Below are 15,334 nucleotides of genomic sequence, written 5' to 3'. Positions count from 1 at the left end.
TTGTTTATGTATAATTGAAGAATTTATAGGAAAAATAATAGAAATTTTTATTTGTGTTATTGAAATTATGAAAATTTAAATAGATTTTGAATCTTTTTAATAATTAAAAAATTTTTGGCTGTATTGTTTCTTACTAAATTAGATTTTTCTTGCTACCTTAGAAGGTACTGTTTTATTTTAAAATATTATAATTCTCATGAAAATTATTCCATCAATTATATTCCACATAATCTCATGAACATTGTCATTAAGTACCTTACTCTTCTAAAGCATTATGCCTACCATGATATTCAGTAAAATGAACTTCATTTTTAGTTTTTATTATTGTAAAAAATTTGATTGAAAACAGTCTGTAGATGCATTTTAATTGTGATGGCAGAAGGGGTGTGTGTATTATTTTTCTATTTATTTAATGAAATTTTTTATTTTTATCAGGCAGACTGTAAATAAAATCTATTTTAACAAGTACTTTTTTGTGTGCCAGAAATGCTGTAATGTTAATTTTAAAGATTAGTTATGCTTTGCTTTTTATTTACCTATTTTTGTTTTATTTTAATTTTTAGCTAAAGCTAATACATTTAATTCAGTAGATATGGAATAGTGACTGTAGATAAATAATTTTAAGACTAAAACAAAATCTTTGATCAACAAAGGAGGTGTTTATGAAAATAAGTTTTACCTATTGCTGGATCTTAAAATGAATTTGAAGTAAATAAAATGAATAAAAAGTACAATTTCATAAAATTGCACTCTGGTAACAAAATTATGTAATTTTATTTTTATGTGTATCTCAGATAATTGTTTAATTGTGAAAAATTTGTGTTTTATAATTTTCAGTTGATATTATGAACTCTACTCGTGTGAAATTTATGCTTGCAGTTTCGTTGGGAGTTCAAATTTTTTGGACATGTTGTATTTGATTTTATTTCTGTATAGGAATTTTCATTTAAAACTTTGACAAATATGTACTGGTGTTGCGATTATTGTTTATGCTTGTTGCCACTATGGGTTGCTTTTTTTAGTGGTTGTACACAATATACTTGCTCATACTCAAATCCATGTTTGTGTATTTAATTTGAAAATAATTAATTATCTGGGAATTGGTATTATTATTTATACAACTACAGATAAGCAAAAGTTTCTCTAAATTCTATCATAACATATTAAGGCAAAGAAAAACATTGTATAAACTCTGAGAATTGCTATGAAAAGACATGATTCGTTGTTTTATTTTTTAATTAATTTTTAATGTTTATTTTTATTTCATTGTATAAAGAACATAAAATTGCATACTCTGTATTGTTTTAGGTAGATTTCATTAGAAAGCTACCAATTGTAATGGGTATAATCATTCGACTTCTGGAAAATTTTGACATATCTTCGGGTTTCACATTCCCCAGGCCCCAAAACCACTGTCAGCTCAAAAGTTTATATATACTTATATATATATATATATATATATATATATATATATATATATATATATATATATATATATATATATATTCACTTTCCTGTGGACACAACAACTGCTGTAATTTTGTGCCAATCACTTTCAAATTGTTCCTTAAAAATAACTCATCCCAAAATCTCAGTAGAGTTTGTTAATGGCCAAAATCAAACGATGAAGGTGAAAATGGGGAGGGGGGCTTTTTTGAAAAAACAAAATATCACTATAACTTTCTTATTAAGTAAAATATCAAATCTGTTTAAAGTTCCTACTATTCTTTGGATAAGAGCCTAAAACTTATCAAGTCAAAGTGGAAAAATAGGGCTTTTGAAGACAAAAAAAAAATCATACCTCCCTTAATAGGCACAGTATCAAATTGGTTTAAAGTTGATGTTAGCCCTCTAAATATTACTTAAAACTTTTGTCTGAAACAATTTTTGATATGACAAACCCTTACGGCAAGTGATTACTAAAATGTTGCTGGAATTGTAAGATGGGGCTTGTCATACGCCAAACTTGTGAAACTTTTTCACATGCAACCATTGTCATATTGAGTAAATTTAAAGTTTTTCTTAACTTCAAGGTGAAAGCCTTTTTATCTCTTACTTAGCACTGGTGAAATCTACCTCCACCTTCCAGCGTGCTGAATGGGATTTTTTTTCCTAATAGCTTTAAATTATCAGATTCAAAGAATTTTGATTTGTATATTCAAAGAATAATTCCTTGAATTTAAATATCTTAAAATATAAAATGGATATCAAATTAATTCTGCATAAGAATTATATATCTTTTTTCTTATATATTTGCAAAAAAAAGTGTTGGTATGTAAATGTACACCTTGATGCCTGGTAGTTAACTCGGTTCTAAATACAATTCCAATCGAAGCAGATCTCATTTTCTAGAATTTTTTATATTTCATGCGAGCTTTCAGAAATGTCTCGATCACTGTTCAAATGTATTGCTTCACATTTTTTTGTGAACTACAAAGTTGTTTTAATTATCAAAATAAAATACTTTTGTTCTAGGTAGAATGAATAAGTCAAATAGAGTTTAGGTGGCATTTTGATGTAAACTTATTGTCCAAAAATTAACACTTTGTTAAACAAATTTATTTTCAGATTTATAACACGGGTTAATTTTATGCCCGAACGTTTCTCCCAGATTTTTTTTTATTATAAAATGTATTAAAATAAAAATGAATAATTAAAAGGGGAAGTGAAATTTGCATTTCAGCTAGCGTGTGCAAACTCAGCATTTTTTGTAATATAGCTTCGGTTCATATGATGGTGAATGTTAGTGGATTTCATTATTTATTACTTTTTTTCAAATATATTTACCCTAACATTTTTTATTTGTTATGTTTTAGCTCCCCTCTCAGTTTGTCCCAGCCGAACACATTGTTTATCGTGTCAGGGGTGGACACTCAAGCAACAACGGACGGCACCAGAGGACTGGGGAGTGCTTCTCGTGTCTCGGGAGGAAGGTATATTTATTTTAAAATTTTTATATTTATTGTAAGTCAAAAGTAACGCCATGTAAGTATGAATATCTTTCATTTATTATTAGGAAGCAGCTGTTGAGATTTAAGACAATTAAAGATTAAGAGTGTTTGTTTCTTTAATGCCAGTGTTAGTATTTCTGTCGGGAGTGGTTAGGTTGCTGGCAACCTCCCGCCTAAAGTTGTAAATTAATAAAATGTCTGTAAAAATGTTACAAGATTCAGTGTATTATCTTTGTAATAAATTATATTGACATAAAGGTAGGATTTAATTAAAATGTTTTGTGTTTTGCATTGTTATTTTATATTAAAAAAAATTATATATATATTAATATTTAAACTACAATATTCATTGATAGCAATTACAATATTATTAAAAAAAATTTGATTTTTTCGTGGGGAGCAGTAAAAAAATAATTAAAAAACTTAATTTTAATTAATAAGGTCTAAACAGACAGTTATCTCAAAATTTTAAATATTTACAAAACATTTTTACAAACTCCATTTATTCATTTTAAATCTCATAATCTTTAACAAAAATATTTAACTACGAAAACAGATACTAGATAAAGAAAAATTTAAACAGAATTTAAAACATAATAAATGCAATGTCTATAAAACCAAACAAGTACAGTCAGTTCACCTGGATGTAAATAATTACAAAACTTATTAAAATGACATGTGAAAATAATCTTAACAACATTTAGCCTTGCTATGATGACATAAACATTTGGTACAAGAGCCATTACTCAAAGATGGGAAACTTTTAACATTTCATTTTTTTCAATGTTTGCCTCATTCTTAAATTTTTTTTAAGAATGTGTTTTCCTTCATGCATATAGATAATAGGATTTTCTTTTATTACGTTAAAGGGTAAGATTTTGTATTTTGTAATGATTAAAAATGTAAGAAAATGGTGCATATTGGTAAGGTTTATGTATTAATGTAATTGTGTTTATAATTATATTATAATCATTATTTCATTTAAACAAAACTAAACTTTTTTTTAAAAGTTAAAAAATGTAAATTACAGTTTAGATAGAAAAATGAGTTATTTCTAAAACGTATTATTATATTATTATTATTTTTATGCTTTTACGGCCAACATGGGACCACTTTAGTCAATTTTAGTTGGATCTTTTCTGAGAAAAGCGTGTTATTTTACTCTTCCGAGCTGCCCAGTATTTCTTCATCCGTTGAGATCTTGCTTTATTTTCTTCATCCGTAAACACCCTCTTTGTTGTATTTTGTCGTTTGTCTGTCTTTTGTTTAAATCTAATGCTTTTGTCTTTTAGCTTTGTAATTTTTCCAGTTTTATTCTGTAGGTCAGTCAGGGAAATTCCCAATTCTTTCATATCTTCTCTAATTTCTTTGATCCATCCTACTTCTAGCTTTTGGAACCAGAGCTTTTCAATGATATTTCTTGACAGTCTTGTTTCCAGTGTCCTTATGAGATGACCAAAGAAAGAGATTCTTTTTTCCCGCATAGTATCAGTAACAGGCTCTATTTCTCGATACACCACCTTATTTGGCACAATCCACCATTGGCCTTCTTTTTGGTGTTTTTTTATTGATACACGTTCTGACAATTCTCCTCTCTATTTTCAGATTTTTTCAATTTGGTTTTTCTGAGAGATTTTGAAAAGGGTCTCGCTTCCGTAGTTGACTTCTGGCTGTACTACATTTTTATAACGTTTAAGTTTTGTTTTAGCAGAAAGGCATTTTTCATTGACCAAGTTAATTTTTGGGATTTAATCATTTTATTTGTCCTGTTTTGCCATGTCACTTTTTCATTTAAATTATTTCATTTTTCATTTCAAATTAGTGTGATGGAGTTTTTCTTAGTACCCATTTTTATATTTTTGGGATTTATTTCATACCATTTTCTCATGACAAATTCGAGGGCGCAGTTAAAAAGGAGTGGTGAGAGGCCGTCTCCTTGCCTCAATCCAGTTTTTATGTAGAAGGGTTGAGAGAGTTCACCTCTGAATTTCACTCTGGACTGGGTATTGGTTAAAGTTAATTTTATCATGTTTACGAGTTTAGGGTGAAGGCCCAGGTTTCTCAGAATATTCAGCATGGTTGGTCGGTGTATACAATCCATAGGCCCTTTTTAAAGTCAACGAAGGTGATTATTAGTTGTTTTTTCCGTCTTTTAAATAAGTCCATCATAAGTTTTACGGATATTATTTGCTCCGGGCAAGCTCTCCATGGCCTAAATCCCCCTTGGTATTCCCCAAGTTCCAGTTCAAGTTGGTCTTTGAATCGGTTGTATATGATTCTCGACAGGATTTTGTATGTGCAATCCAGGAGAGATATGCCTCTGTAGTTTTCCGGATTAATTTTATCCCCTTTTTTATGTAATGGATGAATGAGGGCTGTGGTCCAGTGTTCTGGAAGTTTTTCTTCGTTCCATATTTTCATGAGGCATAGATATAGGGAAGTTTTGACTGAATAAACTGATGAGTGTTTCCAGAGTTCTGCGAAAAGCTGGTCTTCTCCGCTTGCTTTGTAGTTTTTTATTTCATTTAAGGCTGCGAGAACTTCTTGAATTGTTGGCGGGTTGATATTTACCGGTGAAGTTTTAACTGGAGTTTCAGTGTCAATCTCAAAAAGCTCTGGGGAGTCGTCACAGTTGAGGAGTCTATTGAAGGTTTCTGCCAAAATTTCAGCATTTTCTTTATTGGTGTGGGCCATATTTCCTTTTTTTCCTCTCAGCATATGGGTGGGTGGTTCATATCTTTGAAGAGCCTGACCAAACATTTTATAATAGTCTCGGGAGTTAGTTTTCTTGGAACTTTCTTCTATTTGCTGAATCAAGTTTTTTTGGGCTTGTCGTTTGGTTCCTCTTATAATTTTCTGAGTTATTTTCCTTTGTTTGGTGAATTCATGGTTAGATTCTTTAGTTTTCTGGGTTTGGTGGTTAATCCAAGCCCGGTGTCGGTCTTTGAATGCTTTGTCACATTCTTCATTCCACCATTGGTGTTTTTTCTTGGGTTTATAGGGGCTAGTTCTTCAGCTATTTCTTTCAGTTGGGAAGTCAGTTCTTTTAAATTATTAGTTAATTTGATTTTTTTTTTTTGTTTCTTCAAAGATGGCATCGTTTATTAATTTATGTGGATCATAAGCTCTTTTGTTTTTAGGTTGGGATTTTTTCTTTTTATGCGGGGTGAATTTTATTTTAACTTTAATTTAGTAATGGTCCGATCCAGTATCTGTTCCTCTCAAGACTTTTACATTATAAATCTCCTTGTGATAATTCCGGTCCATGCAATCATGATCGAGTTGCCATCCCCCTTTTTTCCAATCTGGGTGTTTCCAAGTCTTCAATTTGTTTGGTTTTCTCATAAAATAGGTGGATTTTGACATCATATTATGGTTTCTGCAAAATTTGATAAGTCTGGCCGTTCTTGTTAGTTTGTTTCTGGGCCGGCCATCTTCCGATAATATCACGATATCTTCGTTCTTTACCAAGTTGGGCATTAAAGTCCCCTATTAAAATCTTGGTGTGGGTCTTATTTATGTTGTTTGCAGTTTGGTCAAGAAGTTCCCAGAATTTGTCCATCTCTTCTCTATCTTTTTTAAGATTGTTTTTGTCATTGGTGGGAGCATGGACATTTATTATGGTGTAGAATTTATTGGCTGATTTTAGGGTTAAGGTTGAAATCCTGGGGGAGTAAAACTTAAATTCTACGACTGAGTCAATTATCTTAAGATTGATTGCAAATCCTGTTCCGAACTGTGGGCAATTCTTCATCACACGTTTCCCAGGGATTCCTTTGTAAATTCTGTAACCCTGAGATTCAAACGGCTCTCGATCGGTGTTTCTCATTTCTTGAAGTCCTGCGATTAGGATTTTTTGTTTGTCCATTATGTCTGTTAGAGTTTTTAGTTTGCCGGGTTGAGTTAAAGTTATAAAGTATTATATATATTTATATATATGATTTTTTTTTGACATGGAGTATGTTAGCTAGCTTGCTAATTGATCCTTGTATAAATTAACATTTTATAATTTTGGCAAGTAATGTCTGTATGCTTTTAACAATAAATAATTCATTTGTACCGATTTATTTGGCAATACAAATGTATTGATTTATTCTGTATAATTTATTATGTAAAATTAGATATATAAAATAAATTTTCATGGTCTGCATTTAATTACAGATGAGCATTCAGATATCTGAACACAACTATCTGTGTAAACCATCAAATAATCAAATTATAAATTTTTTGAGAAATAAAATTATTGTGCAGTTATTTATGTAACACATGCTGCATGTTTTTCTAGTTTGTGGACTAATAATATTTCTAATGATTTAATGTATTTGTTTATGTAATAAATATAAACAAAACACATCACCTAGCCATAATTTTCTTGTAATAATAATAATTTAAGCTAAACTGAGAGAAACTGAGTTAAGTAATTGAATAAACAGTAATATGAGAATTTAGGTGTTAGTATTGGGATTATTAAAAAAATCTTCACCAAATTTTCATCTTAATGTCATCTGGCATACTTTAACCTGAAGATTGAGTAATGGTGGGAGATGTGTGGTACAGAACTCAAACAAACAAAAATATAAATTATCTAAAATACTGGAGTACACAAATATGATTACATTGATAAAAATTATGATGTTATTAGGCTTTCATTTTGTAAATGAACTTCTTGTTTTGGAAAGGTTCTAGTTTTGTGAAAAATTAGTCTTTTGATTATGCCAAAATTGTTACTTCATATTCATTTGTATATTTAAATACACTTTATTATTGTTCTGTATGTCTTTTCTCCTCTGTTATTTGATTAAAGTGTAAGAATATGGGTTGTGTTCTATAAAAAATTCTCAGACTAATGAATGTAAAAGGGAAGAATTTGTAGTTTAATATTGTTATATAATATGTAGTCGTATCACATTTCTTGTGAGTGGCAGTATCCAATTAATCCTGGCCCTTTACTTAGATATTTGATTCTCTAATGTAGTTAATCTTAAGTTCACAATTTTAGTATATTAAAGGTTTACTGCTTATCTGGTCTAACTTAGGTCTGGTTTCATCTCATCCTTTAACACTCAAGTCTAATGCTTTAAACACGGTTTTATATGACTGATGTTTTACTATTTTTTGAAAAATCTTTGTACATTACTATTTCCATCCCTATATAAGTATGTTATATGAATTAAAAGCTTGAAACTTGTTCTTTGCAATTATGCGTTATACTATACATCTTACTACAGTAAACAAAAATAATTTTCAAAAATATACCTGTTTTTAGATCTTGAAAAATAATTGCACACTAGAACCAGAATTGTTGCTGTATTTGTTTTCTGTCTGTTTGTAAGTAACATAGGCATCCCTGTTGTCAATTTCTAATTCTGAATTTTCCATAAAATTATCCAGTAATCGCGTGAAACATATTGTAAAACACCAAAACAGAAGTGAAAACACTGTAATAGAATGCACAAAGAATATGGCTTGAGGCGATTGCAAACAAAAACATCAGTCTGTTGAAATGCGATAAAATCCTTCAAACAGAACAAACTTGAAAACCAGCACTACTAGCAGATTCAAGATAAGCTAAGCTTTTTAATGAGATAAGACAGCAACCATGCGGTATATGGGGGAATGAATCTAGAGCGATGTAGCGATACTCGTGTACAGGCGCTGTACGGTGGCCTAAAACATGCTCGTATCACATACGGGAATGCCCTCAAAGTGTTAACTTTTTAACTTGTTGTATATTGCACTTCTGGCCTAACACATGGTAATCTAATGAAATTTTTGTAATTTGTTTTTTTGTAACTTGTGTCGGTGGAATAATGCATAATAATGATTTTTTAATTAAATTTTAAAATGTTTCTCCATTCCAGTGAATAAAATAAATTTATTAATAAAACAGATAAAATGTTATTAAATAAAGAATATTTAATGGCTGAGCATTTATGCTGTTAATCCTCACTGACCCAGTCTGCTTGATAGGTATTATATGTATTTTTATTACTTGGTATTAATTTCATTGATTATTTATGTATATTGATAAAACATTGTTTAAAAAAAAATAAAAATAAAACAACAATACAGGGTGTTTACAGTAGTGAAAATGCTTCCTTGAAAGTCATGGACCAGTGATATCCATTGTCTCTGGATACAATGCTTATGATATTGGTAATTGCAGTAAGATTATTTTGGCACTGGCTAAACCTTCTTTAATCAATTACAATTGGCATTTTTATTTCGTACCATCATTTTAATTTGATTTGTTGCCGAGTTCAATTTGTTAAATTCAGTAAAAAGTGAGTTTTTATGTTTACAGATTTTTAATATGATACAAATGCTGTGGATAGTCTTGGTTTTCATGTTGACTGTTTACTCCTACATGAAATTATTCATGTTTTTTTTAAAATTAGATTTAAAAAAATAATCATTTATTCTATTTTCATACAAGGATCCAGACATAGAACATCCAATTTCTTACAATTACTACTAATCCATTAGACATCTTTGGAGAGGCTTGAAAATACTGGCCGATTCATCATGTTGTACTGTTTTGAGCTTCTCTTTTAAGCACCATATACTTAAAGATTTCTTTATTTATTACATAATATCATCATTTGATTATAATTTATGATTGTAGTTATATGATTATATTATATAAATATGATAACAGTTTTAGAGTCAGGTCATATTGTACTATAGCAGTTTGTTTTCACAGATAAAAACATATGTCTCTAAAAAGATCTCTTTCTTTTATCCATGTGTGTGTATGGAATAGTTTTATTATATTAATAGATAGAAAGTATTGTCAATAATAATCAGTATAACAATAACGTAAAAGTTGAAATTTATGATATGTTAATGATAGTAATACATTTTTTTACAATATATATTTGTAATAAAATCAATTTTCTCTGTGTGCATTGTTTAGCTAATATGCTGTGATTACTTAGCACCAGTCACAAATTAGTTTCTAGATTATTGTTTTATAATATTGCATGATATACTTAACATTTGAAATATTGGAATTGAATTGCCTGCAAATCTTCAGAGAAAGAGAAATGTTTGATTTTGAACAAGTTTTGCTATAGTTATTTGCTGAATGTTGGTGTCTATTCACTATGGTTGCTTTCAAAAATTTGTGTGTGCATATATATATATATATATATATATATTTCTAAAGTTGATCTTTTTAAGACCCATATCACCTCTACTATGTATATATACAAATTATTGTATATATAAAATATACTAATCCATATAAAGAGTAGCTTCTTTTTTACATTAGATATATTCTCAACAGTTGCTTCAGATTTTAAATTTGATTGACAAATAATATTTAAGGCAACAGTTGCTTATTCACTGAGTTTTATTATTAAAATTATTTTTTTTAAAAACGTATGTTGACTATTATGTCAAGGTTTTGTGGTTTAAAATCTATTTGTACCTGGTATTGTTGATTTATAATTTAGCTATTCAGATTTAACTAATTTTATTTGTTGCAATTTATTTATCCAATTTATTTGCCTACAATGCAAATAAATCTTTGAGGCTTGAACCACCAAGCACTGGCATTTTTGTTTTGTACTTAAAATATTTGAAGTATGCATACTTATTTAAGTACATTCTAGTAGGGTAGTTTTAATAAATATTAAAATTTGATAAGGAATAATTTCAATTCAGATATTTCCTTTAGTAAATATTAATAGACTCATAAATTTTATCTCTGTATACAATTTATTTTAAGAAAGAAACCTTTATTGTTGACAGTTTTTTTAATAATATATTTAGTTTTCATGTATTGAAAGTTTAGTTAGACTAGTTCCGTAAATTGTACAGTTTCATTATTCTTGTGAAAACCGCCTGCTCGTACAAATTTTTTTCAGTACATATGCAAATTAAAATGATAAAAAAATTATTTTTGTATTTTATTTTATACTTTTGGTTTTTGGCCATGGTATTATTTGTCTTTTTTTTAATTAAATTTAATAACACTTAATGTAATCATGAAAAAGCTGGATTAAACTGATGAAATGTTATAATTTTGTTAATTTTTATTTATTAGTGGTCTTATTATGTTGTTTCTATTTTATTGGTGAATGTTTAAAATGTAATCATTAAGTTTTATTTCAGTTTCTACATTTGAGTTCAGATTTGTATTTATTTTAGTAGAATTTGTCAAAATCATTTTTTTGGATTATTTTTATTTTGAAATTGGATATGGCCTGTGTTTGTACTGAGCAGAGGTTTTGAGTGAGGAAAGCAGAACACTGGGTGTTGACATTGATTGAACACTGTGTTAGCCGCTGTGTAAAGAAAAGAACTTCAGTCAAATTCATTCTCGCTGAGTGTGAAACTTTTCATAGCTTGGACAACATTTTCTTGGATTATTAACCCTAGATGGTCCACGGTTTACATGTTGGGTAGGTTAATAGAATTTTACTTTCATTTTTCAAATACAGTTTTTCTTTCTCTTAGAAAAATTTAAATAAATTAATTGGCATTTTTATGCCAAATTTTAACTTGAAATTAAAGTGACTGCATTAATTTATTTTGCAGTTACTTTCTTTTTTTTAAGTACTAAGTTTTTTTAGTTTTTGTATTAGTATACATAATGGAACACAATTCCATTGTGAATTGTAATATTTATGTCAGAAAAAAGTAAAAGCTTTATTGAGGAGTAATTATGCTCTTTTTATTTATATCGCTGCATATTTGCAGCAGATTAGTATCTAGGAAAGAATACCTTACCATGTCTAGCAAATTTCTTCCTTTCACTAATGAATGATTTTCCTTTGATATTAAGGCTTTCATTCATGTTGAAATACAAAAATCGCTCACTTAAAGCTCAGTTTTTCTTAACTGTTCTATAATGCGTTGTGTCTGTAACTGAAGAAAGTTTAAAAGATTGCGGTTGATTTAATTAACAACTATGATTTGAGTAACAAAACAAATGTATTTATTTAATTTTTCAGTCTAAAATTTCTTTTGTCAGTCATTTGCCAAAGTTTTTTTTTTAATGATAATGAAGATACTCTTAAATTCGTGATAACCCACTCTCAATATTTAGTTATCAGTTTATGAATTAAACTTGTATTTTTGAATTAGTTGTCATTAATATAGAAAATATTTAATTAATATTTCTAATATCATGAAAGATGTTACAATTTAGAGATATGCATTGTACTGATTTTGTACCTTCTACAATATGATATATTTCTAACCGGTTTTGATTTTTATGAGTTCAGTTGGAAAGTTCTTGAGATGCATTATTACTATTTATTTTTGTATAAAGAAAAAAAATTTAATTGTTTAATCGGGAAGGGGAACTAGTTTGTCATGTTTTCTCCATCTTTTCTGATTATTTTACTAGCATAATATATATATAAAAAACACTTAACTTGGTTTATTACTGTGTTTAATCCTTCTTGAAGATATAACATAAGTTTTTAATGCTTTTACCATATTTTATCAATGTTTCTTAATTACTTGAGTGCCACCCAGTGTTTTTCATTCCTTGAATAAATACCATATTTTTATGTATAATGAAGTTACGTGATCATTCTTCCTGAGTATTAAACTTTTATCTCAGTTGCAAATTCTCTTATCAAGGATAATTTAATCCCTTTGACGCTACACTTATTATGCATAATTCCTGCTCTCTAGTATAAAAAAATCACTGAACAAATGTGACTTTTTTTGATAGATATATATTGAACATTAGTCCTGTATTCTGCGATTTCTGTTTTTTTTTCACATAATTGCTGCAGCCATTTAATAAATGCCAGCAGCTTGTAGTAAAGCTATGGTTAATTATAATTTTTGATATTAATTTGAATAGTATATATTATTTCATAATAAATTAAATATTTAATGAAAGCTTAATGAAATATAATTAAAAACATAAATAAGACATTTAGCTCTGCAGACAGCTGAACGCTTTATTTTATATTTAAATTTTTTTGGCCGTATTGCATATTTAGGTATTTAATTTAAAAAATAAGTTATTAGTTTTATCTAATAACGTATTTAAGATAAGTTATTTTCTTAATTAGAGAAAATATGCTACTAAAGAAATTCTGGAATTTTTTCTTTGGATCCCCAGAGGTTATTATAAAAATGTTCTGTTTTTATCTCTTGAAAACTAGTGAATGTTTTCTGTACGAAATATTTTGTATAGAAAATTTATCAGTTACTTAAATAGGCATGAAATTTTTTTTTTGAAGAAAACTTGCACATTCTCCTCAAAGCTTATACAGAGCAAAAACAAGGACAGTTATCTTTTAAAGATATGATAGAACAAGTACCAAATCATATTAATTGATTCTATTTTATTAGTTTTCTCAGTACTCTTAATCCTACAGTTTGTTTTTGATACTGAGAGTTATAAAATGGCGCAAAGTTTTTAAAGCAAGTCAATATGAAGAGTATTAAAACATTTGATTTATTCACGATTTTAGTAATTGTGTTATGAAGTTAAAAGGGTTAAAGAAAAATTTTATTTTGTAATTTTTAATAAATAAAATTAAGGAAAGAGAATTATGATAATTTCCATAATAGTTGAATCGTTGTCAAGGTTGGGATGATTGGAATATTAAATTTGTAATTCTGAATAATTTGTCAAAAGGGTTACTAATGTGATAACCTAATTAATTACATAATTATTACCTAATGTAATGTTGGGTAATGATGGGGATTCTTATTAATCTAGCAAACTCAAGTTTTGACATTTAATAAAGATTTAAATTTTGCAGGGACGAGTTTCGCTCCCTATCCATAAACCGTCGTTGGATTCCTCCTTCAACTGTAAGACGAGATGCACTCACCCAAGAAAACAGGAATGATCTTATCTTCCGCAAGGTATGTATAAAGAAGATGCATATTAATACTTTGATTGGATTCCAAGTTGATTTAAGTATTGATTAAAAGTTAATTGGGATGATTACCAGTTGATTTTTTTTTTGTGGCTGTTGGTCTCATACTTTGGTCTTGTTTTCGTTGCCTTAGATTATTGTATTTAGTCATTTAATTTTTAACAGTATCTGTAACTAATTTTCATTACTTATAAATGAAAGTTATTATTTGCTATAATGCACTTAGGAAATATTTTATTTTAACGGGCAACTCTAAGAATAATTAGGTATTGTGTTTAACTCCTTATTTAAAGATAACTCCGTAACTTATTAAATTAGATTAATTTAATGAACTTTATTTAAAACATCTAAGCAAAGACATGTGTAAAAAAGAAAAACCATGCGGATATCTAATTTTATGTTTAAGGGGTGTTTAATAAGGATGCACAATTTGTGCAACAAGAAAACAAAACCTCATATAGAGTAGCACTTGATGACATGCTGTATCATCATTTTCTGACTACCAACTAATTTTCTACTAAAAGCCAATTTTCATTGAATTGTGTTCTCTCATTCTTTGTAATAAGCTGTTGTAATTGAATCAGGTGAGCCTATTGCAACATAATAAAAAAAATTTGTGGCAGTTGAATTTTTAATAGCCAAAAAAGTGAACTTTAGTGACATTCATCATCATCATTAACAATTCATTAACGATGATGAAACTGTTGGTTAATCTACTGTAAATAGCAACAAAACTTCACATATCACACGAGTGCTGGTGAAGTAAATATTGAGGATAATATCTTTCATCCAGTTTTTATGATAAAGTTATTTTGCTGTGAATATGGGGTGACCTTGAATTCTGTGTGATGTAAAGATGCATTAAAGCACCTGAGAAGGCGTGTGTGATATGTATTAAAAAAATCCACTGATAATCCTGTACCAAGGCTTTTGTGAAGCTGAGATTCAAACATTTTCCATACCTTCATACTTACGCCAGATCTTGTACTGACTGATACCTTGTGATTTTTCACTTCTTCCTGAATTTAAAGAGGGATCTTAAAGGATTCATTTCACTTTGATCTAAAACACATTCATTTCACCATGAATGATAAAATGAAGAATGTAATGAAGTTGTGGATCAGCAGAAGATTTTTGAAACTACTCGCTGACAGTATGAAAAAATTGGTTCTCCATTTCCACAGAAATGTGTATCTTTAAATTATGATTATATTGAAAAATAAAGGTAAGTACTTGTAACCATTGAAATGTAATTTCATGTATTCTTTCCTTCCAATATTTTTTTCTTTGGAAAATTATTATCAAGTGCATTGTTTTTGTCTACTTTACATTAGTGTATGAGCACAAATGTTGGTGGGGGGTGGGATTGGGTTATGTTGCAGATGTAGTACTGTTGAATTTCAGACTGGAATATATTTAGTCTGAAATTAGATGACCATTTTAATGGGTGCTAAAGTGCGAATACTACACAGTAGTATTACATAGTATATTTAGTAGACATATATTGATGTAAAAGCAAGTGTA

General features: G+C 28.6%; 1 protein-coding gene across 7 annotated transcripts in view; it reads left to right on the top strand.

Annotated features, from left to right (window-relative positions):
* The window catches only part of NAT1 (N-acetyltransferase 1), a 99,349-nt gene that overhangs the window by 46,031 nt on the left and 37,984 nt on the right, over positions 1-15,334 (top strand). For 5 of the 7 annotated variants that reach the window (XM_075357174.1, XM_075357178.1, XM_075357177.1 and 2 more), the window contains exons 2-4: positions 2,817-2,933; positions 11,181-11,359; positions 13,691-13,796. In XM_075357174.1, coding sequence (XP_075213289.1) covers positions 11,337-11,359; positions 13,691-13,796 — 129 coding nt within the window. In that variant the 5' untranslated portion in view covers positions 2,817-2,933; positions 11,181-11,336. The remainder of the gene's footprint in view (positions 1-2,816; positions 2,934-11,180; positions 11,360-13,690; positions 13,797-15,334) is intronic. The other 2 variants (XM_075357181.1, XM_075357180.1) reach the window with 1 other exon arrangement.

Source organism: Lycorma delicatula, chromosome 2 (assembly GCF_047948215.1).
Source record: "Lycorma delicatula isolate Av1 chromosome 2, ASM4794821v1, whole genome shotgun sequence".
In the NCBI taxonomy this organism is placed as follows: domain Eukaryota; kingdom Metazoa; phylum Arthropoda; class Insecta; order Hemiptera; family Fulgoridae; genus Lycorma; species Lycorma delicatula.
Note: the sequence above shows the minus strand (reverse complement) of the source record. Positions and strands in the feature narration are given on the sequence as shown.